At 36.9% G+C, this 26,355-nt stretch overlaps 1 protein-coding gene across 1 annotated transcript in view; it reads left to right on the top strand.

Annotated features, from left to right (window-relative positions):
* FREM2 (FRAS1 related extracellular matrix 2) overlaps positions 1-26,355 on the top strand; it is a 138,430-nt gene that overhangs the window by 76,034 nt on the left and 36,041 nt on the right. The window contains exons 4-11 of the mRNA XM_026108420.2: positions 435-665; positions 4,006-4,131; positions 5,066-5,317; positions 20,431-20,580; positions 22,598-22,807; positions 22,996-23,193; positions 24,827-24,991; positions 25,077-25,259. Coding sequence (XP_025964205.2) covers positions 435-665; positions 4,006-4,131; positions 5,066-5,317; positions 20,431-20,580; positions 22,598-22,807; positions 22,996-23,193; positions 24,827-24,991; positions 25,077-25,259 — 1,515 coding nt within the window. The remainder of the gene's footprint in view (positions 1-434; positions 666-4,005; positions 4,132-5,065; positions 5,318-20,430; positions 20,581-22,597; positions 22,808-22,995; positions 23,194-24,826; positions 24,992-25,076; positions 25,260-26,355) is intronic.

Genomic DNA, 26,355 nt, shown 5'->3' with positions numbered 1-26,355 from the left:
GATTTTTGAATTCTTTTGAGAACCTTTTAGATTTAGATGGTGCTGTGTGGTTGGAACAGAAGCCAGATGCATGAACTGGGGACAGTTCTAAAGGACTGTCTGATTTGCACAAAGGCCTTTCAGACAGCCTTGAACCAGGAGAGAAACATCATTGAAAAGCCATTTTAGAAATGTAAACTTGCCAGTCAGCTCAGAGAATTTAGAGCTTTTCTAGTAGTTAGTTTTGCTTTTGCCTTTAATTAAGTTAATCAATCTGCTTTCACCTTCATTTGTGACACCAGTACAAAATTGATAGAGGAACAGGGTTAGCTTGAGCAGTCTTAAATTGGGAAAAGTATATTTTTCTAAATTTTCTTTTTTTTTTTTTAATGCTGAAGTAATGAGAGAAAAATACAACTGATGTTTTTAATGATCTAAATTTCCGGTTTTGGCAGGTATTAGTACCAAAGATGGTACTGCCAAGAAAGATAAGGACTTCAGAGGAAAAGCCCAGAAGCAGGTGCAGTTTAACCCTGGCCAAACCTTAGCTACATGGCGAGTACGGATTTTAAGCGACGGTGAACATGAACACTCGGAGTCCTTTCAAATTGTTATTTCTGAGCCTGTCATGGCAGTCCTCGAATTTCCTGATGTGGCTACAGTGGAGATTATTGACCCAGGAGATGGTAAGAACCTTTCCAGAACTGTATTGCTAATGTGTGCGTATACCAAAAGATAAACTGTAGGAATTAAAGAATCAACAGTAAAACTGCTGTTTCCAGCTCCAAAACCATCCTGGATTTGAATACTCTTCTCTCAGTATCTGAGGAGTCACATTTAGATAATTACAAGCCATTCTGGTTAACTCAGAAGTGCATTTGCTCTACATGTATTTTCAAATAATGCAGACTGCTCAAAGCATAGTTATATTTTCACATTTCTTTTAAATATAGAGTGCTAAATTTCATGTTAGATTTGGGTGCAAAAGCAGAATAGTATTTAATAATTATAGAAAGAAACATTACAGATTTTAGGCGTTTACTGGTCTAGATTCAACTCCATATAATGTTCTAACCTCAGGAGGATCAACAATTCAGAAGACACCAATGTGTTTGCAAACACAGAGTATATCTGCACAGATGGCTGGAGGCTAATTAATTTACTCTGCCATGATAATTCATGTGAGAGAGAGTGATACAGGAAAGTCTAAGCTGGTAGACCCCAAACCATTTTGGGTCTTGAAGCAGACTAGTTGCATCAGTTAGGCCTTACTATCAAGCTGAGAATCTCTGTAAAGGCAAAGTTCAATAGCCCAAGTACAGCTCCAAGCTAGGGACGCTACACCACGTCAAGGCATGAGTTTCTACAGCTGTGTAGTACTTTGTTACGTTATGAGCACTCACTTTCTAGTACCACAGTCTTTGCACCACATTATTTCACTGAGTGCTTGCCTGCTGTCTCCCACAAGCTGCCTTTGACTGACAGCTGAGGTGAGCAACTATACTAAATTTGTTTTGCAGGTGATGACCTGGGCAAAGATACTGCCTTAGGTGACTCCTCTCCCACCTGCTGATACACAGGTTTGAACATAAGTGATACGTACAAAATTAGCGTAGGTTTTCTGGCTGCCCTTCTCCTGGAGATCTGCAAAAGTTACTTCAGCCCTAGCCACAGTATAGGAAGAGAAAAGGCAGGAAGTGTGCATGTCCAAATAGTTTGCATTCAGGACAACATTTGACAGCTGAGGTGTCAAGAACATATAAAGTGACAGTTAAATGTAGGTGAAGAAAAAAACTATAAAAAAAAAAGTATGTGCTCTGGTTGCAGTCTGGTGGCTTTGCTTTTCAACTGCAGCCAGACACTTGAACCTGTGGGCCATGATCACACAAAAATGTCATTAAGGAATCTTTCAAGAGATAGAAGACCGTAACAGCTTGTTTTATATAGACTTTCCTAATTAACATTTGAAGAGGACTGAGCAGGAAAACTGTGTCAGATTTTTTTAGTTTCTAGTACAAATGCAAGTTAAATCAAAAGTTATCTGACAGCCATATTTAGTCACTGAGACAAATAGTGCTTAACATGAAACGCAGTGTGTGTGAGACAGAAATGGCTTGAAAATGTATCAGATCTGTATATAAAACCTTTAGTCCATGAAATAGGACAAATCAGGATAGCCTGAGGCTTCCTAATGCCAACAATAGATTTTCCTATTTCATGGATCACAATAAAATATTTATAGTCCCAGAAAATTTGCAGTAATTTATTTGCAGTAGTTTTATAAGCAAAGTAATAGATTTGCATAGGAAAAAATCAAATGCATAATCAAAGAGTATCTACAGGGAAAATATATGTAGCCCTTTGAGGGGAAGGATTTAGTTTCCTAATCATCTTTTAAAAAGCCAGATATAACAAGTTCAGATACTAACTGAATAGGAACCATCAAGAGTTTTATCCTCTTTCCAGTGAAGCTGACTTTAAAACTCATTGATTTGAATAGTGCAGTCTTAATACCAAAATAGCTTATGTGGGAAGCTGTACCAGTCCTTTGGTGTAGGGGAAATTAGCTAATGTTTTATGCCAAAAAAAGATTTAATAAGGATGTGTTTTCATATGCTAGCTGAGGAGAATAGAGATTCAGCCTTAAGTTTAAAATCAGTGGTGCAGATTGTTCCTCTCTGATCTTTTATGTTATTCATAAGGTCTGTTAAACTTTTAGAATGTGATTTTATTCAGAATTGGATGATTGTAATAGAGACAGGAAGCACAGAACAAATCACATTCCTGCATTTATTCGAAAGATAAAGTTTTTAATTTTATCAACTTAATTGTAAAGGGAAACATAAAAGGAGAGATGAATTCTTTAATGTTACCTTCTGTTTTTACTTTAAAACAGAAAAGTTGTTTTTTTCTGTTTTTTCATATTGAATTTTTGACTTGCTGCAATAGTGAAAGTGTCTAGATCTTATCAAACCTGAATTACAGCATTTTTAAGGCAGGCTTTTGACCTTCAGTCAAAATTAGTAGTATTTTCCAGTTGGAGGAATAAAACCTGGAACATCCCTTCAAAGAAATCACATTACATTTTTCAGAAAATTCTTTGCACAGTACTCTGAAATAATGAAATAATTTGCTTTGTGCAAGTCAGCAGATACCATTTGATTTGATATTATGCAGAATTATATTCAGTATTAAAGCAGCCTTAATTAGATTGTAAGTACACTACTGGGACTATAAAGGTGCTCTGTATATAACTGTTCTTTGTTCCTGAGTTTTTGAGGAAACAAGAACAAAATGGATCCTGAATCTCAGAGACAGCATAAAACACAGTCATCTGCTTGTATGAGTACGGAATAATGAAAGAGTTTAAAAATGCGTTTTCCTGAAAAATAGGATCTGACATTCTTGGGCCTGATAGGTTTTAGCAGGAGATTGCTCTCCACACTCCGCTGACTGTACTGGCTAGATCTACACTGAATAAAATAGGAGTGTAAACACTTAGCTGACTCAAGTCAGATGTTCAAGTCTGGAGTTGAATCTCATCCCTATTGTCATCAATGTTGTACCAGCACACTTACTCAAAATAAGATTGCAAGTGCTAAATCTGGCTTTATAAGCATCCTCAGTGCCAAATGATTGCCATGGTTATCGTAATGTTCTAAGTTAAAGAATGACCTTACCACTGCCTGTATGTGGGCTACAGTAGTGATACTTCTATGATTAATAGCTAATGAAATAGCATGGAAATAATAATAGACTAGAGCTTGTGGACCAGTCTTCCAAACTTTGTAGGAAGTCGTGAGATCAGACCTAGTGATCTGATATTATTTTCTATTTCTGATAGTTAAAAAGACCAAGAAACTCTATTTCTCTCACCCTCCAAGTTTTTCTTAAAATTTAGCTCTATCACTGATACATTCAAGTTATTTGTTGCATTTCAGAATATACTAAGATGCTTCTAGCTATTTCAATTGTGTCTTTCTGAGGCCATAACACAACGTAAAGAAATGCGTCTGTTCTCTGCAGAATCAACTGTCTTTATTCCTCAACCCACTTATACTATTGAAGAAGATATTGGTGAATTGTTTATACCAGTCAGAAGAAGTGGAGATGTGAGCCAGGAATTGATGGTTATCTGCTACACACAACAAGGTAGTAGAATCGAAAATAGGGGAAAAAAAAGTGAAAATGGAAAAGAGTGCAAAAAGCAAGATGAATTGTTCCATCTATTGCATAATGTTTATAGCTCTGATAATAATTTTTTATCTAAATATCTTCAGTCTCAGTTGGATAAGTATTCATCTTTGCAATCTGTCTTAAAATCTTTTTGAATACAGCCCAAAAGTTATCATGTTCCAAATTGCTGCTTCTTGTTGGGAGGTGACATGGATCTATGTTCTTTATCTTTTTGCAAGACTTCTATATGCAGCCCCTACTATCTGAAAGCAATTAGAATTGAAAGCACTGAAGTAGTTGCCCATGATAGCCTGTACTTGTTTGTATCTTAAAAAAAAATCATAGAATAATACTACTTAATAGATATCCTTCTCCTTACTCTCCCCACCAGTCTCCCATTAATTACACCCATGAGGAGTTTTTCTAACCCCATAGAGTATGTGGTTTCCTCACCTGTGTTTTTATTGCTACTTTTCATTTGTAGAATTGAAACATTTTTGGTGAGGTGATCTAGAATCAAAATAATTTGTTTTTATCATATTGTATCTAGATATAATTAATTTCTTGTCCACTAACAACCTCCACTGATAAAATATGCTAAAGTTCATTTGTAGGCCTTGATACAGCGTGTCCTTTGTCAGTTTATGTCTCCTGTGATAAACTACAAAACTCCTTCCAGCTGAAATGCTGCAGATGAATTTGAGGAGTCAGATGTCTGCTACGGACATGTTATGCAGTAGAAGTAGTTTGCCAGAAAGCTTAGAAAGGTAGCCTGGTCAGAGATCTCAGCCCATCTTATCATATAAATGTAAACAGAGATTTAAAAGATAATGGAAATAAAATTCAGCCTCTGTGAGGGGATCATTATAATTGCTGTATCTGTGGTGACTGTCTACCTTTTATGCCACAGGAACTGCATCAGGCACTGCCCCAACCTCTGTACTCTCTTACTCTGACTATATATCCAGAGCTGAGGATCATAACAGCATTCTACGTTTTGACAAAGATGAACGAGAAAAAATATGTCGGATAGTCATCATAGATGATTCCTTGTATGAAGAGGCTGAAACCTTTGATGTTTTGCTAAGCATGCCAATGGGTGGAAGAATTGGTGCAGAATTCCCAGGAACTCGGATTACCATTGTACCTGACAAGGATGATGGTAAGGCATAATGTGACAAGGTGATATTCCCAGTGCAGGGCAGAAGCTAGAAGTATAAGCACACTGAAACTGTCATGTAGAAGTTGGTTTCTGTACTTTCTCCTGGTGGTAAAAATCAAGAGATTTGAAAATATTATTAGAAAACTATGTGTTTTTAGTATAGATAGTTTAAGCCTTGAAAAAATTACATCAGCAAATTGGGAGTTAGGGGATGTACCTTTCCATTCTACCATGGTAACACATATAATCCAAAATGTCACACTGCATGGGAACCCTTACATGTATGATTTTGAGGTTGCATCCACAAAGTGTTCTGGCCCATTGATCATTATGCTCCAAAGGGCCAGATAAGAGCAAGTGATGAACCAGAAACCATGTAGCAGCTGCTAAGAGGAGACTATATTCCTTCTGATTTGATGTTGCATTTATGTTCTGCCTAGAAGTGTCCAGGTATGCTTTCTGTGTCTTTCTAATAAAGCAAATAATCAAAAGATAGGAGTGTTGCTTTAGAAATCCACATCAGTAAGGAAGTGTTAACAGAATTTGCTCCTTTGCTCTAGTAGTCAATGGTTTTAATGTATTGCTTTGAAAGAAATATTTCTGGTGGTGAATTAGAGGTCTGTAACTGAGGAAGAGTAGGACCAGCACATGCTGTATCACCAATTGCTTTGGGAAAGTATATATAAATACTATTACAGCCTCAGGGCTCTCCTTCATTGTCTCTAGCACTGATGGGGCAAATCTGTTTCTAGGAGTGGTAGCAAAAAGGTTTCCTCGTGCAGTTGCCTTCGTTTATGCATGGAGCTGATGGAACTTGGAGGCTGACCTCTCAACTGTAAATTCTGGGAAAGGAATACGGATGAGCTATTTTATTCCTCTCCATGAGGCTATAAACTATTGACTGTGAAACTGTCATATTTCCCGAAGACTGACATGGGGAATTACATAGTATAGTACTGTTTGGAAGTCTGATGCCGAGATAAACTGTTATTATATAAAAGGTGGCTCTTAAAGGCAGGAAGTTGACACCCATCTAATTACCTCATAAATACTTGGTCTGCTTGAAATTGCTGATGGGTAATCCTGTGACAGAGGTGATTTTGTTTTCTCTGTGGAACATTTGAGTAAGCAGATATAGCACTAATGAGATACAGCAGTTTGAAATAACACTCCTTGTAAAGTAAAAGGACATGTATCAAGTTCAGGCTGAAATAGAAATGCCATGTTTATCTGACTTTGTTGTCATAGAAAATTGTGGGTTATTTCAGCAGCTTTCATACAATAACTTGATTTTTGAATAATATTGTTGAATTCATAAACTTCACAATTTGTAGATCAGAGCATAAAATATTGGGAGGAAGACTTTAAAACATGGACATATAAAATATGTCCATGAATAGGCTGATTACACAGATTTGAAGATGTCTCACATCTTAAAATAGATACTGAAAGTTTCAGGGGGGGGGATGTTTCTCCAAGAGGTTATGAAAAATAGAAAAGAGTTGCGATCAGGGCATCCCCCATCCAAGTGGGGAGCTCACTGCCTCTGGTGGAACATTTTTAGATACTGCTTTTAGCATCTAGAAGAAGATGTTATCACTCCTAGGTTTCTACACTCATTTTAACAGTAACCTAGAGTGACTTTGAAACAGAAATGATAACAGTTAATCAATCACAACATAGTACAGTTTATGAAACTCCCACAGGTTATAAGGGAAATTAACAAGAAATCTCTTTTATTTTAACATTGCTAATAGAAAACATGACAAGTAATTTGGTTTGTATACAATCTTTCAGTTTTCAGAACTTCAGTCTAATATTTACTACAGTCATGAACTTACTTTCCTCATTGATGCAAACTTTTAAACATGAATTATTTAACAAATATGGATAATCTTGGGGGATTCAGTAAAAATGTGATATGGAAAAGTGTTCCTTTTTTCCTCACTGTGTCAATGAAACTACTCCTACAGAAAATTCCAGAGTTTTCAAAAGCTTACTGACAATTCAGTTATCAGTAAAGTTTTCTATCACAGCTTCTTTTTTTTAGTTTTTAAAAAAACAGTGCATTGTAATGGAAAGGTGTATATGCCTTTTGTTTCATCAGAGATCTGTTGTGCTGTATGTAAGTACTGTATAAAGTAGTATACAGAATATATAGAATATATAGTATATAAATTATACCTTATATATTTATGTATTCACACATATATATACACTTATTTCAGTCTGTATAAGCACACACATTTATGTAATACGTGAGCAGTTTAACAGCCCAGCAGTCATGACTGAAACTGTGCATAAATTTTATTATATTAATATGATAATGGTATATCAATTTTATATACTTTTATATTAACATAAATACTATATTTTATTATATTAATATTATAATATATTAACATTAAGCAGCATTGGTTATTATTGTTTGCAGTGCACAAATTAATTGTAATTAATTGCTATGTGAAAAAAGCTTTTTAAGTAGCTTTTATTAACAGTGTTTATAAAATGCTTAACATAAAGGTGGATAAAAATTATGGCACATATGTAATAACAGTCTAGGAGCTACAATAATGTTATCTTACTAAATTCTGTAGTCCCCTTTAGTCTCTTTATTTCCCATCTGCTGCTCTATTATTCTTATTGTTTGTTTAAATTCATTTTCTACTTAGCAAAGTTTCTTTGGACAAATATGTCATTAAGTTCTGATTTATCCTAACACTGTGACTGAGTTAACATCATGCTTCAACTTCTTCAGGTCAGAAGATACAAACAGCAAAGGTCAGAGTTTAATAGTACTACGTCAGGTCTTTCCTATGGAAGTCAAGTCAGCACTAGCAACACTACATTAGCTCCACTGGCATTGGATGCAAGTTAATTAGGAAACATTCACTTTCAATACCTATCATCAAAGTCCTTTCTTCTTCTTTTATTTCTAGCAAAGCCCCCTGGGGTCTAACTAATATAGCTGAGTTGCTATACAATCATGACAATAAACAGAAAATAAGAGATGCATTCAACTTGCTAGTGGAACCAAAGTATATTAAAGAAATTCCTGGGAACCGAATACTTTAATTAGGACTTCTACAGCTGTGCTGTGCTGCGAAATCAAGGTCTGAAAAAAGTATCATAGTATGTAGAACATGCCCAGGTATATTTAGAAATTGAGAAAGGTAATTTTAAAATCTGTGAGCCAGCAATATATTCAATCTGTTTAGTGGTTTCCTAAGGGAGAAATTCAAGTGTAACTATTCAGTAAGAGATTTGATAGTGGGTATATTAAAGTAATTTTAGGTTTTAGAACATACAGGGTTTAATAGTGAAATAGTAAGACACAAGTTAGTGGTTTAAGGAGAAAATCTAAAGAAATAAATACTGAAAGAGTGTTTCAGAAGGTACTTAGAGGCTCAAGATAACGTCCAAAAACAAACAAGTCTAATCATTGTCCATACAAATGTGAGTTGTGCTAATGCATCTACCCAGAATTAATGGACTGAGCTCCTTGTCTGCATGCCTCTCAAGGATTTAGGGGATGAATAGAAAACCCACAAACAATTTCAGGTCAGTTGATCAGCTCAAGACGTGCCTATCCCACATGGAGAGTACAGAGTTCAGCAAAAAGTTCATATGGAGGAGGCGATTTGTATAGTAGATTAATATTATGCATCCAGGAAAAGGAAGATCAGGATGCTGTGCACTTTTCATTCACACTGGAGTGAGGAATCCTGGGATTTAGTCTCAGACCCTGAAAACCCTCAAACTGCAATCTTCTGTGGTAATGCCTTAATCCCCAGGCACTTGGCTAAGCAAGATCAGCCTGGAAGCACACTGTTTTTCTTGCTGAAGGTGTGACTCTGAAGGCATTTGACGTAACTGGAGAAAAAATGAAACTAAACTCTTTTGTTAGTATTCATTTTGGAGCCTGTAATTTGGTTCCAACACCTAATAGTATTGAGGCATTGTGTGGAACAAGTCTGATACAAAATGCCTAAGTAGTTCCTGCAGGGAGGCCTGCAAATGAAAGCTCTGCATTTTCCCAGTCAAATGCTTTGATTGCTGGGTTACTGATTTGCACTCTTGCTTGCTTGTTCTGTTTTGTTGTGTGTATTTATTGCAAATTTAAAACTCTTGGTTTGTAATCACATTTGGAAACCAGAAGAGAAGAGGTGTGATGAATACAAGATTGGAAGTTCGCAGCTGAGAGGTGAATGTTTGCATTTATTTTGTTTGCATCAAGTTTTTTTTGTGAGTCACTATCTTCCCAAGTGATTTTAATTCCGTGCTACTGTATCTAGTGTTGCCATGAGAGCACAGAGCCTTACTGCAGGGCGGCAAATACTCTTTTTGCCTTAGAGGAATTGTTGAAGCCTCATGCTGTTCACAGCAGGAAGTACATTAAATACATTTGTTCCACTTCATTCATATTAGATAGGCAAGCAGCCATTCAGACTTCTCCTGCACCTCCTCCCCCCTTTTGGAATTTTAACATCAAAGCTGGGAAGGCAAAGGACTCAGATTTATGTTGGAGGTTTGTTTACCTTATTCTTTGTACTTCCTTAACAGAATGCATCACTCATATCACCCATCTGATAGACAATGGCACTATATGGGAACATTATACAAATAATTAAACTGCGTGGTCATATGACCTGGTGATGGTAACTCAGAAAACCAGTGTTAGAGGTCAAATGGAACAGGTGAATTCTTGAGTCTTCTTGAGGATTTCTTCAAAACACTTCCTATCATTCACCCTGTAGATAAATGAAGTTTGGAAATCCTTAGGCCATGTTGCGAAAATCAGTAGCCACTAGTATTTGTCCAACTTGCTTCGAGTAGTAAAGGGATTCCATATTGACATTTTCTATCAATAGCCTGAAAAGATGCAGAAAATCAGCACTGCAATGCCAGATTGTAAATATATGCTTTGCATTAAGCCTTCCAGTAGGCAAACAGAATTAACTAACTTTCAGTGTGTGTACTGAGCCAATTTTCAGCTGATGATAATTAAATATTCATGAGAAGGACATGCTTATCTCACAAAGCTATCTCGTATCTCCTTAATTCCACTGGCCTCTGAGAAAAGCGATCCAATGCGTCCTTTTCTTTTTGAGGATAGGTGTGGCACAACTTTAAGTTGTATGGGTGATTGGTTGATCTTGACAGCTGCATTAGTATCTGCTAGTCTGTTTATCCAATTTTAATAATAACCCAAACACTATAGGCAAAGCGTTATATTAGAGACTAGAATCAAGATTTGGCCAAGTATCCTTCACTCTTCTCTGGGGAGAATCAAAACAACAGACTAGTCATTCTTTCATCCTTTGTACAGCCATTGTCTTTCTCCCTTTTCCATTTTTACAAGTGGCTATGATTCTGGTGTTTTGAGCAGTTATACTTCTGTACAGCTTTTAACTTTTTCTTTGTCCTCTTTTAAGGGAAAATCTCTATGTGACCCCTCCCCTTTCCCTGATTTGTAACTAATCAGGGAAATTAAGTGGATGATGACCTATTTATGACACATTATACTCCTAGTTTTCTTTACATACAGTTTCTTGTTATCACCAGTTCAACACAGTAAAAAATGTTCTGTTTATAATGATAGCCTTAAAAATTTTGGTAAGTCCCTGTTTGCTGTCTGTCACAGAGATAAATTAATGTCAGATCTTATAGTCGGACATTCTGTAGAGGCAACCAGATGCATTTATGATTTGGTTTTCTAGTATCGTCTGTTACTGACAGTTATATATGAGTGTGTATGCATGTACACACTCACACACTATATGCATATAAACTACAGGTGTTAGATTAATCTAATTTGCCCTTTAGCTACTTAACAGTTAGGCATGTAGTCTAACCTTATAATCTAGTCTCCCTTGATAGGTAAGGAGGAGAGAGTGTGACCTCTAGAGTGCTTTATTACATCTATTTCATACAACTCCTTTAGGATAGAGGATCAGCTGCTGGAGCAGCATGTGTGTAAGCCTCAGCTATTGCAGATTCTTAAATGATTAGCTTATACATGTATTATAACAGTTTTATATGCATTATAGTAGTTCTTTTTAGGAGAGTATTTAAATATGGAGAACCGCTTTTGAGTTTTCTACTCAAAGCACATCAAAGTGGTTAATAAGCAGAAGATAAGGAATTACATGAACTACAGAAAATTAGTACTTCCTGTTAAACCTAGAGTGATTTAAGTGAGATGGTGTTCTTACATGTACTGATGTTATTTGCCAGAGGCTAATTGATCATTGTGTTATGATAGTTCACTGAAGAGAACATTGGAAACCTATTGCAAGGACATTGAAAATTAAGGAGGTTCTTGAGCTCTCCTGTCTTACTGGAGCATGTTATATTTTTTGTGGCTTTGATCTTTGTACTACAGTTTTTGTGTTTATTATAGAGCATTTGAAAATGTAATGAATTCCTAGCAAACAGCTCTAACTTGTTCTTGCTTGCTTCAGTTTGTTGGGAGTGGGTCTAGTGACCTAGTCAGTTCTTTCAGGTTGTCTTTGCTGTATTTAAGGTTTGGGTAATCTAGTTCTGTAGTATATATTGGTGCATTCAGTTTTCTTCAGTTTTTTTCAAATCATTTTGCTTCCCCTGAAGCTCCTTATATTGAGATTTTGCTATTTTGCTGATCACTCTTTGAAGACCCAAAGCATACTTGGAATAACAAAGTAACTAGCGCACCTCATTGGGGCTTTAATGAGATCAGTTCTCTTTTAGAATGCATAAATCCTGAAAGAATTAACTCAGTTATTATCTCATATTACTGTCTGACAGGTAGCTACTCTCTCCTCCCTACCACCAGAAGAGGGTTCAGAAGTCTAAGGGAGAGAATTCAAGAAGTTTTAAAATACAGCAGAGTGCATTTTCTCTCTTTCCAGCTCTGCTTTGCTGTCTGATAAGTCAGGGTATTGTTCCATTTTCTTTTCTGTTCTGTCTTCTCTGCTGAATCCCATCTCAAGGTTAGCTCCTATGAAAGGAGTGTGGAAGATCTCTTATGTATTTTTCTTCCCAGACAGTCAGTAGGGCAACTGTACTCTCACTGTATCTGGAGGGAAAAGCCTACAAGATTTTTTTTCTGCCACTTAAGCAAGCTCAATATAATTAGGATTGTGACTGAATATTAAATGTGCAAAAAGCTAAAGACAGAATTGGCATAGTGACTTTATCATACTGTCTTATAATGTGGTCAAGATGTCTCCAATCCAGAAAAGGCTCTCTATCCATATAAGCAGAAGAACAGATTTAATAATTATCACCAGGAATGGACCCTTCCTCTTTCTCTTCCTCTATTCTTCAATGAAACCAAGCACATTTGCTACTTTTAAGAGAAAAATGATTGTTTTAGATATTCTAAAAAGATATAAGAACTTGGATAAGATTCAGATTTGTAATTCATTTGGTTAAAAAGTAGTCTCAGAAAATGCACAGTTTAGGCTTTATTTTGGTTGGTAGAATATTAATATATCCTTTTTCTCAATATATAATGACTTTCAGTGTATAGGAATCTTACCCATTTTTAGCATATATTCATTTTTATAAAAGTCAGAGAATTCTGTCTTTTCCATCAAATCCCCATGATTGCCTCCCCATCAACTCTCATTACCAAGCAATAAAACACAGGTATATCACTCAAGAGCCTTACTATTACTGCTTGCTATTCAGTGAAAATCTCAGCAGGGGAGAAAACGTAATTGTTCATCACTATGACCTTGGGCTTTAAAATAGTAGAGATCATAATCACGATTTAGATGGATGTTGTTGCAAGATATTATAAAGAAGGCATTCACAGAATAAGCCATTGTGATTTTGTAGTTATGTTTCTTGATTTGATTAGTAAACTGATTACTGAATTAAAATAAAAGAAGAAAAACATTTTAATAGGAAATGGCTACATACTATATCTCTGTGGAACCTTATTTATAAAATAGTGCTCAGTTTCTCCTACCCTCTGTTTGTAGGAGTTCTCATTAGTTATCTCATGTATGAATCACAGACTGTGAGCTCCTTAACACTTGGCCTACTTGTGAGGTACCTTGTGTGTGGTATATTTAAATACTATTGCCAAGCCATCTCATTTATCTGCTTGCCTCTGTTTCATCAGTTTGTCGAGAATTTGCTGCCGATGCCATTTCCTGGGCCACTTCTATAAAAACAATCTCATTCTTTTTAAAAGTAGAATATTTAGAAGATTCTGAAGTGGTTTCATGTACTGTGGGAGATCTAGCCAGTAGGAAAATGCTATGTGAACTAGATAGTTGCTGCAGGCAATTCCATCACATTTGGGTGTGTCTCCAAATTCCAAAGTGCTTGTTTCTTCAACTATTAGTCTTTATCTTTTTATTTCTATTGGTAAATGAAGTAATTCTCTGGATTATGGAACAGTTTGGGCAAGTGAATGCAGCTTGCTGTAGTAGTGGGAAAAATCTTGTGGCCCTCTCCTCAAAATCTGAACACAGGAAAAGCTCCTCTGATGTCTGTGGTAGTTCCAGTGATATCAAAGTCCATAGGATTTATCCTGATGGTACATGCAATGATAATAGCAATACTACTTATATGGTTAAAAATTTTCACATACATGTTAGTTTGGAGTTTTGAAAAGGTAACAGTGTTTCTCAGCAAACCAACAAAGGTAAATTAATTGCTTACACGGAGAAAGTAAGGACTCCATTTCTTAGAGAATTATAATATATGAGCAGTGTGGCTTTACTTCATCAATTCCAGCAAAACCACTACATCTCTAAAATACCTGTAGGCATTTCTGTTAACTTGCAGAAGAGGGACAGAAAGGAACATTTTCCTGACGTATGTCTCAGCTGTCACTCAGCTACATCTTTGCTAGCAAATTATTGCATGGTGCTAGGGAGTGTTTTCCAATACTAGACCTAGATCACGTGTACTGCTAAATTGTTAGAATGTCCGTGATGTTTTTTTGCCCATGCTAACCAGGGAAAAAGCTCCCCAGAAATTCCCAGTCTCATTTCTGGGGTTAGCAGGCAATGAACCGTTCTCAGTTAACAGTTCGGCTGCAGCCGCTCTGCTGTGGAGGGTAAGAGCATTCAGTGGATGTGGGCTGTTCCACATCTATTGGCCTCAGCGTCAGAGAATAGTCCTGGGCATGCATACATTACTAGTAAAACATGTGAGGGCTCCCAGCTTGGACAGTCACTTAAAACAGTCAACCTCAAGTACTAGCCTTTCTCCCGAAATGCCAGTCATGGCTGAGTAACAGTTTAAGACTCTCCGTTACCATCTTATACATAAATAACTGCTTCAAGTTCCATCCTCAGATTAAAGCACACCTCTGAAAACAGGAGTTGAGCCATGGGCACTACTAGTTCATACTCTCAGCTGTCTTTCCTGTCCCTGCTTCAGGCATGACTCTCTAGTCCACCAAATTATTACCAAACCATTATGAACTGCATACTGACATTAAGGAAGATCAAAATTAGCTCAATTCTTCAGGCTGTGAAGTAGGCTGCAGGCTGTCCTTGCAGCAAGGATGAGACTGCCAAAAAAAGGGAGGAGTAGACAACCAAAGGGTGGGTGCGAGTACGGCCATCTTACTGCAGCTCTCAGTCTTGCAGCTCAGGCTCTAGTCTGCTTCCTCTACTGTGCTACTTTGCTCACATTTGATTTTAAGCTATTCATGTGTCAGGATGGTTAGATGTGGGTTCCAGGCCTGTTAGAGCACTAAGGCAGGCTTGTGATGGTACTGTGTGTAGAAGAAAGGAAGCATGGATGCACTTTAACATAAAAAGGTGATTTAAAATGTAAAGGTCTGTACTGAAGTAGTATACACCATGAGTTAATTAAAAGTGAATCATATATAACATAGTTGTTTATAGCAGCTATTGGTCTAGATTCCCACTATGTTATTCTGCTGAAATTATGGGTTAAGTTGCATAGAATGGAAGTACTTCTGTGATGAACCAAGCTAATAAATGTATGCCGTTGCCTTTGTGGATTACAAAATTTTCTTACAAAACAGAACTGGATTTGGTAAAGGTTGTGTTAATTTGAGTTTGTGCTTTCATGTATTATAGTGTTACAGTAACCTTTAAAAATCATTCTAAGATACAGGACAGAAATGGGCTGTTGAGACAAATGGAAATGTGGACATTATTTGCTTGAGATAATGTGTGTGGCAATTTGGCTTCAACTAATAATTTTGATTCTAAGATGAATTTACTTTTTGATTGCAAAAGTTATGACAACAGTGCTAAGATGAAAGCTGTTAAGATTGCAACATATGAATTTGAAAAGTAATCTGTTTTGACCACATCAAATAAAAATCTATTGGCATTTTCACAATAGGTGACTACTCCAGAATTGAGCTCTGACTGTAATCTTGTACCCTGCTCCTACTGCACTCAACAAAAATAAATGACTTGGCAAATTAAATTCAGTGTACTGACTGCAAGCTCAGTTGCTTGCACAGCTTCCAGTATGTATAAATAGTCATTGAATGGTGCTACCTAGTTTCAAATGCTAAAATCCTCTTTGATAATCTAATAATAAAATAATATAAACTTTTTGTAATGAACTGAGTTTTGTTAAGCTTTTCTTTTGTTCCTATTAACATACACATATGGGAGATATTACAGAGTTTGATCTTTGCTACTATTAAACAATAAATGCATGTATCTTCTCAAATATAATGGAACTCTTGTTCTTAACTAATCTATCTACAACCCACCTACTTATTCCATGTTCTGAAGGGTGGAATCTCCTCTGTTATATATGGACTGACTCCAACTAAGTCATTTAATACTAGCTGTGATACTGAAATGCAAGTGAGCATGGTGTAGGTACATGTGTGCTGCCTGGGTATGAGCCAGAACAAGTCCAGAGGAAATCTGTCCGTGGTTGTCTGTTGTTATGACTAGCTAATTAGCTGTATTAACAATCAGGGCTCATTACTTTGGACTCAGCGTTGCACTAGCTTGTCTGGACTGTACCAGAAAAAGCTGGTAAGCTTCCAAAACACTGTTTTGCACCGTCTGTGTTACCACAACAGAATTATGCTAGCTCTGACACCTCATAATGTTCACATCATAGCCTTGTTTGTATTGTGGATGGAAACAAGGAAGGCAAAAGCATGGTCTAACCCCATCAAGCATGTGTTCAGCTGTAATGGCTGCTCATAGCTCTGATGTCTAAATGTGTGAGAGTAACAGGTCCTGGTTTTTTTCAGTTATTTCCCCCTTCCTGAGAATTTATGTGCGTGTATATATATTTGTTTGTGTATATGTGTGTGTATATATATGTATCACTGAAAATGTGTATCGTTGAAAATCACTTTAGCATTAAGGATTATCCCAGTGTCAGCACATTTGACTTAGATTGTAAGGGCTTTAGGGTGGGAAGGAGAATCTCTTCTTTAATGTTTGTCCTGACTATCTTGCCTTATCTACTATTTGCACTGCCAGACGAAACTAACTGTGGCACCTTGTGTATCTTACAAATGCCATACTCTTTTAACCTGTCCCTCTAAAGTAGTTTGTAAGGATATCATTTTAAAAACAAAGACCTCCATGGAAATAAATATTTGTGTGCTGTGTGGTTGATTTTCTGATACATGTTCAAAGACTTCTATTTCTATTTCTAACAGCATGAGAAGTGTGGCTTTTTTTCCTGTTTGATTACTGACTAGTGCACAAGTTGATACACACTCCTAACTGGGTAGGTGGAAAGGCAGGACAAAGATTTCATTTCTGTGCCAAGAAACCTGTGACTAGAGCTCCTAACCTTTCTCCTCTGATTATTGTAACTTCATGCCAGTGAAATCTGTGGGTCTCAACCAAAAACTCTCAGCAAACTTCCTCTTATTTCTGAAAGAGGACTCATTAAATTTACAGTGATCTCTTTCCAAAGTGATTACTAGATTAAAGATCTGCTGTAAGTGAGCCCACAGTCATTGAGCAGTGTTTTCCAGCCATGACCTCAGAAAGACAATGCTTTCCCTGTTTGTAACTTGGCTTCGTTGCTTCCCCTGGGGAGCTACTAACATGGCTTACAGGAAATGAACTTACAAAACATCAGTAAGGATTTGTTTCCTGGGATGAGTAACCATGCAGAATGTCTTTTATTGAAGATACATGTGTCAAAAAGTGTGAAAAACTCATTCTGGAATACAAGGCTGGCTAACCTAGGGTTTAGGCAGTTCTGTGTTTGGCTGTGACTACAGGAACAAACAGTGCTTGAGGGTTCTTTTCCAGCAGAAGTAAAGCAGGTGTTAGGGTAACACTACAAGAAACCAACAGCATTTTCTTTTGTCTTCCATCTAGTTTAAGGTAGGTCATCTAAGCTCCCTGTATAATCAGTGAGTAGAAGTGAATGCTTCCAGACCTCCTCAGATTTTACTCACTGCAGTAGGGAATCCATTTCACCTTTCCTTCTGTATACTTGTTATGCTGGAAAACCTTCTGGAATTGCCTATACCTGGCTTTTGATTACTGAGAGCAAGCAGGCTGTGCACAGGAGTACCTCTCACTTAAGTGCCTAAAATTAGATGGGGCTGAATCCAGATTAGATTCTGAAAGAGAACAGGGTTATGAGAACAAGATCAGGCTTGGGAAAGTGTGCTAACCTTTAAAAATAGTTATTTTAAAACAGCATATATTGGATTTGATAATATTTTTAGCTACCTTTATCTAACTGTTAGCACATTCATAACTGGTTTTGGTAGGCGTTCTGTATTTTAAACTCTAGAAGTTGGATGAATCTTTGTCCATCTTGAGAATTTTACAAGACCAATATATGTCTGAAAGGGCACATTTCTTTGCAGATCTAATATCCAGTTCTGCAGTCTCCCCGTAAGTAGAACTCTCATCAAAGTTAATAGTAGTTATGCAAGAAGGTCCAAAGAGTATCCTATTTGACTGTTAAAAATGTTTCAGATGAGAGCTTCACAGTCCCAAATAAAAATACAATCACTAACAATCCAGTCCCAATAAGAAGATAATGTAAGAACAATACATATATGTGTTTGTTGGTGCATACAAACACACACACATTTTAATAAAGATAATGATGAATAAAAATTTTAAAGTGGGACTGAAAACCTTTTCATCTACCAAAACCAGACATTTGCCAAGTTTGTCTTTCATCCTGCAAAGGGTGATGACCTTGATGATGCCCAAACAAGTATATGAATCTGCATGATCATTCAGTAAATACATTCTGTTCAATCAGTTTTTTGCAACCTAGGATTTTAGTTTTAGCAGGTAAGTAGAGAGGCAGCTGCATTTGTTTTCACTGGTGTGGAATATTAAGAGATTTTGCTGGTTTGCTTGTTTTTAATCATTTATTTTGTCGGTTGTGGAATACAGAAAAAATCTTGAAACCAGAAGAAAAAATTCTGTTCTCCAAAACTTCAGCGATAATTCCTGTATTATGCCAAATTCTGAAATACTTAGGAACTGCTGCCTTTTCAGTCAGGTGAAGTTTAGTCTGAGTAATAATTCAGTGACTACTTTATATTACTCCTGGATAGTTTTAATTCAAATCTTATTTTACATTGTTCAGTTTTCTATAAAAATAAATACGCAGTCTAGCACAGGGGAAGTCATGGTCATACACTGTGTGGTCAGTCAGATTGTCCTCAAGTCCTTCAGAAAAGTTCAGGTACTTTGTCTGTCTAGTTATTATACAAGCCTCTCCAAATCCTCCGTAACACAGTTTTTTCATAATATTTGGCTTTACTCAGTTGAAGTCAGAAGCAGGTTCTTCTATTCCAAAATATGTCCACTGTAACAGAGGTCATAGATTTTGCAGCATATGTTTTATTTTAGTAAAATTAGACTGTGTCATGAAAACGTTGGGCCCAACTTGAGCTCACCTTTAAAAAAGCTTTGTGTCTCCTCTTTCATGTAACCTATACCTTTTCTGTATGCTAAGCATAGCTCTGTAGAACCATAAGCTTTTCCAGTCATTTGCTTTGAATTTGTCCTTGCACTCTGGTGAAGGGGAAGAATTCGTAGTGCCACTGATAGAGCACTAATTAATTCCTATGATCTTTGTCAACCTAAACCTAGTTGGCCATACGCTCTATGGTATTTTCCAGCACATTTTTTGATATTGTAACATTATGACTATAATAAATTCATACTATGCAACTTAAGAAAAAGGTAGCGAGAAGGAAAAAGAATTTGTGTAGGTCTTCAAAATACATTTCAACCACTGAGGAAGGTAGATATGATTTCTACTGTACAATGAGAAACCTGAGGCACTGCCTGTGGTCACATAGGTGTGTTTACATTTATATGTCCAAAACAGGGAGGGAAAGGATAGCAAAGGGGAAGTGATATACACTCAGGCTATAGCTGGGCTATGTGTTCAAGCCTGTTTACTTTGCGAAATTGCTATGGATAGAAAAGCTGAAAAAAGGGAGGATAAATGAAGATAAAATTATGTGTGTTATGTGGGATAACACTTATCCTCCTTTGCTTTTTGCTATTTTTTTCTTACAAGCTGTAGGACTTTAATATTAAAGATAAAAGACTACTCACATTCCACTGAAATGAAATAAGATTGATTTGTTTTAAATGCTGGATGTAGGGAACTACAATAAAGTCTTTACCGCTTTGGTTAGCTGAAAAACATTTTGAAAAGCAGCTTCAGTTATGTATCATGTTCCAGTCTGGTTTCAACAACAGGAATCTGTGAGAACATTCTATTTAAGGTTTCATTATCTATGTTCACCTTTGTCTGTTTGCACTGAAGTGAAAAATGCAAGGCATTTTCTGGCTTGTGCATAGGACTCAGCTCAAATGAGTTTAATGAGATAACACACTTGTTTTTGCACACACACTCATACCTACTGACACACAAAGTTCAAAGTGCAGGAGGCAAGGAAAAGAGCACAATGCAGGTATAACAATTAATGCCCCAAAATAGGCAAACAAATACTCAAAATGTAGCTTTGTGTTCAGTTAAGTCAGGAATCCGTAGTAAAAATTCTAAAGCTTTTTTAAAAAGTTACGTTTTACTTGCTGAAAAGAGTGAAGGGCTCTCCATTGTCTAATGTGAATATTATACTCTCTTTTTACCTTGAACATAAAATAAAGAAGCATTAATGGACATTATTCCCCTTTCACCAGAACCAGCATTCTACTTTGGAGATGATGAATACTATGTTGATGAAAGTGCTGGCTATGTTGAGGTACATGTCTGGAGGACAGGAACCGATCTATCTAAAGCTTCCTCTGTTACAGTGAGGTCTCGCAAATCCGAACCAGTAACTGCAGAGGGTAAGTTACTGTTTTACTCTAGTTTCCTAATATGTTTCAACAACAGACACTATTAAATTTGATCTTACTTTGATATATCTTCAACTACATGAGGTGGAATTCCTACGCCTCCTGTTTTTAGCAGGTCATATTATTATTTAAACAAATTATGTACTTATTTATGGAATTTGCTCTCAGGGGTACAGAAGTAGGAACAACTTTGAGGTACAGCACTGAGAGAAATGCCTTCAAATACTCATATAAAATATTTTTCCACAAAAGCAATTGATTGTTGCCTCAACAGCATATGCCAGGCACAGAGTTATAATCACCTGCCAATATGAAGAGTCTGCTCCTCTCACTTTTACTGTAAACAGTAAGAAATTATTGTCCAATAGCCTGTGTAGCCACCTTACCTGTGTGGTTCAGTGCTGCTTTGACAGAACCTTTGTCTGCAGAATCCAGTGCTGGTGTACCATATTTTTTTTATGAACCAGGATGTTTAAAACTAAGACAAACCAATTATCTTCCTTACATGCTTATACTGAATGTAAGCAGACAACAGAGTTCATCTGTTCAGCTAATTTTCAGATAGGCAAAGTTGTGTAAAACTTTACTGTTACGATAGGGATGTGGGGAATCTAAGCATTTGCCTGTAGCATGTCTGTCTACATTTGTATGCTTTATCTTGAAAAAGGAAATTATTAAGAGGTGTGAGACAAATACATGATTACTTCATTTCTGAAGTCTTACAGGGCTTTTTTACATGAGCTGAAGTCTTTATCTCATCCTGAATCTCGAAGTTATTTTATTTCTGTGGGGAAAAAAGCACGTTTCCATACAGTAAGAATCATGATTCATTGTATGAGGACTTCCTGGATTTTAGCCTGACTCTGGAGCAGGGAACCAAACTTCACGGCTGACATAACTCTCAGGCTCTCTAGTCTGTTGGTCACAGCCTGGAAGCTCTGACATGGCTGTCTGCTTGCAAAAGCTGTGGAGCTGGTTCTCAGTTTTGATGTGACTCAGTAGTGGAACTGCTGTGCTGAGCTGCCAGTCCTGACACCCTGCCTTAGAGTCTCAGGTCTGGGGCAGACCAACAAGGATGCTAGGCAAGTGCCAATCAAATGATGACCTTATATCTGACCAACTTTTGTCAAATTCACAGAATTCCAGACAAACCATTTAAATTTCTGTGAATCTTTATTCACCCCAGAGATTTGTTTCAGCAGCTCTGCTGCTGCTTAGTCCCCCTGAAATGCACATTAAACCTCAGTCTTTAACTGGAGTCCTAGACACCTTTACTGCTTTGGTTCCCAGACACAGTGTCATGTTCTAATCAATATCTTGTTTCATTTGCTTCCTTCTCATTGGTTTGTTTGGAGCTGGCTTGGTTTGCTTAAAAAATAAGCCAAAAAAGAAGAAAGCAAGCCAAACACAGATAAAACTCTCTTTAACAGCAGACGGTGCTAAACCTCGCCTGGCATAGTCTGGGCAGAATTTGATTCATTTGGTTTCCATTCATACTTGTTACACAGCTGTTCTTCCTTATGGTTAACTCCCTTTTCTTCTTCCCTTTTTACATTAGTTGCAAAACTTGCAACTTCATTGCAGAATAATATTAATTTTCTTTCCAAAAGACTCTGCTTCATTTCCAGATTATCTCTCCAAGTTTTATGCTTACTTTCAGTTCTCACAACAAACTTTACTAATTTTGCCTGAGTAAATTTTGATTTACACAGAAAAGAATCAGGCCTGTTATGTAGCTTGTATCACTAAACAAAAATACCAAATACGAAACTGGTATTTGACCAGTTATTTGACCTAATACCAAATTGTTTTATTTTATAGTTCAGCTTAAATGGTCAAGACATATCTTTGCTTTATATGACTGCCAAAATTTGTCAAATTTTAAAATTATATTTAAAGAAAAAACAAATTTACCTGTTGCTAAAATTAACTGCCTTATGATAGGTATTTGTATTTTTAATTACATGCAGTGAAATCTGATATTTTTCCATCTGGTTTCTGTTGGTAGCTGGGGTAGATTATGTGGGCATCAGTCGTAATTTGGATTTTGCCCCCGGAGTCAATATGCAGACATTTCGCATGGTCATTCTGGATGACCTTGGACAGCCGGTGTTAGAAGGAACTGAGAAGTTTGAGCTTGTTCTAAGAATGCCCACGAATGCTGCCCTTGGAGAACCAAGCAAGGCCACCATCTTCATTAATGACTCAGTCTCTGATTGTGAGTATTAATTATTTGTACTTCTTTACATTTATTTTACAGTATATTTCCATGCAGGAGGTGGAAGACTGCTGAGATTTATGCTATATATCTGATGCAATTTAGCACAATAAAATTTAAAATAATGGACAGATGTCATAACTTTTGCAGTCATATTTTATACATACTTATTATGTTTTTCTGCCCAGTGCCTAAGATGCAGTTTAAAGAACCTGTATATGTAGGCAATGAAAATGATGGACAGATTTCTGCCATGATATACAGGAGTGGGGATATCCAATACACATCCACTGTGAGATGCTATACAAGACAAGGTTCAGCTCAGGTAATGATGGACTTTGAAGAACGTCCTAATACTGACAGTTCCATCATCACATTCCTTCCTGGTAAGCTCTTGTTATTTTAGAAGCCTTTAGTCTATTAAGTTTTTTTTTTAAATTATTTTTAAGCGTTTTAACATGAAACAGTGCCAAAAAGACTGCTCTGAAAAATAAAGTTCTCTCTATACACAGTGGGTAGAATGTGGGCAGATGATGTTTCTTGTCTCTTTTTGCTTCACTTCTGAACTAGAGGGATAATCAATGGGGACCAGAGGGATAATTCTTCATAAAGGATCAGCCTCCAGCCTGAATGCAAGGGTCTTTGTGATCCACGTAGTCCAAGCAGGTTCAGAGTAACATAGTAACAATAGCACAGACCTGCTGTGAGGAAAGAAACATTGGAAGTTCTGCCCTTCATTAGGCAGATTTCTGGTAAATGTATTTGACTTGCACTGAAATGATTAAAAGACCTTTCAACAAGGATATAGCTCGTTTTTATTCTTTACTCTCTCATTTCTGGGTGACTATTTTTCCCAGGTAGGCTTTCCTAAACTAGTCCTCCAGTATCAGGTTCTTAATGTGTCACATTAGAGATGAAACACAAATAAAACGAGATGTCACTACCTTGAAAGAATATTGCCTGATGCTCTCCGTTTGTGCAGAAGACAGCTTAGTCTTTCTGCCGTTTCAGTTTACACACAGACAATATTTTTCAAAGGTCTGAACAAGTATTGTCATCAGTATGTAATACTTGGTATGCCCTTATCACAGAAATCGTGAGCTTCACATTTGCATGTACATGTACCATGTTTCCATGAACTCTTTTGAAGAGTTGTTCAGTCTGCTTTCATTCAGAACTGGCCTCAACCTTTGATGCTATAATGTGCTCCATGCCTTTGCCATTGCTTCTGCACAACCAGGAACCAGAGTCACACTTTTTAGGACTAATAGACACAGGCCCCTTAGGGGTGACTTTTTCCTCTTTTCTTCTAGTGTCACCCTACTGTTTCTCCAGCAAAGAGGTCTGTTGGCATCATACTTTGTTTCCATAAGCTATTCAGGCCTGTTTGAGATGCAGTTTCAGTACAGTCTCCTGCATGTTTCCCTGTAAAAATGAGCAGGATAAATATTTTTGATTTTTTTTCTCTTAATGGATAATTTATTTTCTATAGGGGAAAAAACACTTCAAAAAATGAACACAGTCAGTGTCCAGATGTTATGCAAATATTTATGACAAATACCAAATTATTCATTGCAGAAAACACAAGGTCCATATGAAGGGAAGATACCTGTGCCTCAGCTTAGGCCTGCTTCTTCGCATCCCCTTCATCTTGAAGAGTCTTTATCATTATTACATGCATAGCAATGGAAAAACCTTGTAAATTGTCCCCATCTCTCTTGTATCCTGTGCCATTCCTTTTGTCAGGGATGCAGGAATCATTCTCCTGATGATGAGACCACTAAGCATAACATTGGGAGGCAGATATATCACTTAAAATTTTTGTTAGTCTTGTAGAAGGCCTAAGACAGATCCCTTATTTCCAGTCTCTTAGAACATTCAGTAAGTTTAGACACATAGATTTGTGGGTGATCAACTAAACCAGAAGCAGCCTGTGGGTCCATGAACTTGGGGAGATGGGCTGTAATACAGCAAAGAACACCCTAGTTCTACATGGTATTACCTTCATAATGATTGCAGGTGAGACTGAGAAGCCTTGCACAATTGTGCTTATGGATGATACTTTCCATGAAGAAGAGGAAGAACTACGTCTAGTTCTTGGCACTCCAAGAAGCGACTCTTCCTTTGGTGCCTCTATTGGTGAACAAAATGAGACCCTGGTAAAGATTCGTGATGATGCGGACAGTAAGATATTATCTTGTTACTATCAAACTGGCATCTGGAAGTCCATTTGTATACTTCCCTAAAAACATTTTTCCTCTAATTACAGAAGCTATTATTAAGTTTGGTGAGACCAAATTTAGCGTGAGTGAACCAAAGGACACAAGGCAAGTAGCAGTGGTAAAAATCCCAGTGCTTCGTCTGGGAGACAATTCCAAGGTTTCTGTTGTGAGAGTTCATACAAAGGATGGGTCTGCTACTTCTGGAGAAGACTACCACCCTATATCAGAAGGTAAGAAAAAGCACCTACTTTCACTCCAGTGAGTATCATATTCTACTATTTTTTTTTATTCATAACTATAATGTAATATTTGAAGAATGAAGTAACTTTGTGAGTAGAATACTTTGCAACCACATCCATTAATTTATTTTTCTATTCAAATTCAAAAGGCCGTAGGAACACGATTCCATTCTTTTCAAACTTAATGCCCCAAAACTGGATGCGCAATGTTCTGTCTGTAATTAAGAGTGGAGTCTTAGCAGCCCTTATAAGTACTGTAGTTTGAGCAATGGCTATACTAATAAATGAGAAATTTATAATCATTTGAAATGCACTGCTGTATGATCATAAAACTTCTAAACTGAAATTTGAAAAGGAGATTGTATTCATAGCATTATCCTGTAAACAGTAGTTGATTAACCCAGTAATTGCAATCAATAGTGAAGTAACATTTGAGAGAGAAAAGGTAAAGCAAGATTAAGGGATTATAAGAGTAAGATCTATGTAGGACAGAAATGTCAGTAAATAATTAGAAATGTATTTTGCAATAAAGAAAAAAATGACTACAGACAATAAGAAGAAAGGCAAAACACTAGAGAAAGACTACCTAATCTAGTTATGAGACTTGAAATGAGCTTCAGGTGGGTTGTGTAAATCAGCTTTTCGGTTGAGCTCACCAGCTGCTAGGACTGTCATATTTGTTCGTGTATGGCTGTAATGATAGTGTAACTCCACTCCATGCACACATATGAGAAACCAGACTGTCAACCTATCCTATCTTAAGAAGAGGTGACTGCAGAATAATTTGCATGCACCTCTGGTAAAGGCAAAAATGGGATCCAAACCATCAGTCTTCCGGAAATGCGCCAGTTGCTATGTTACTCTTTTGTGATCTCTGTAACAGATCCAGGATTACAGCTCCATCTCACATGTCATAGAGCAAAGCATTCCCTGAGTTTCCCCCAGGTGCTTTTGTACTGAGCCCAATAACCTCTGGTTAGAGAAAGCAAATGCTTCAGAAAAGGCATCCAGTCTGGATTTCAAAGCACTGGAGGATCATAAATGTGTCTTAGTATTTTGTTTCACTGGTCAGTCCCTATCATTCTTT

This window comes from Dromaius novaehollandiae, chromosome 1, assembly GCF_036370855.1.
Source record: "Dromaius novaehollandiae isolate bDroNov1 chromosome 1, bDroNov1.hap1, whole genome shotgun sequence".
NCBI lineage: Eukaryota > Metazoa > Chordata > Aves > Casuariiformes > Dromaiidae > Dromaius > Dromaius novaehollandiae.
Note: the sequence above shows the minus strand (reverse complement) of the source record. Positions and strands in the feature narration are given on the sequence as shown.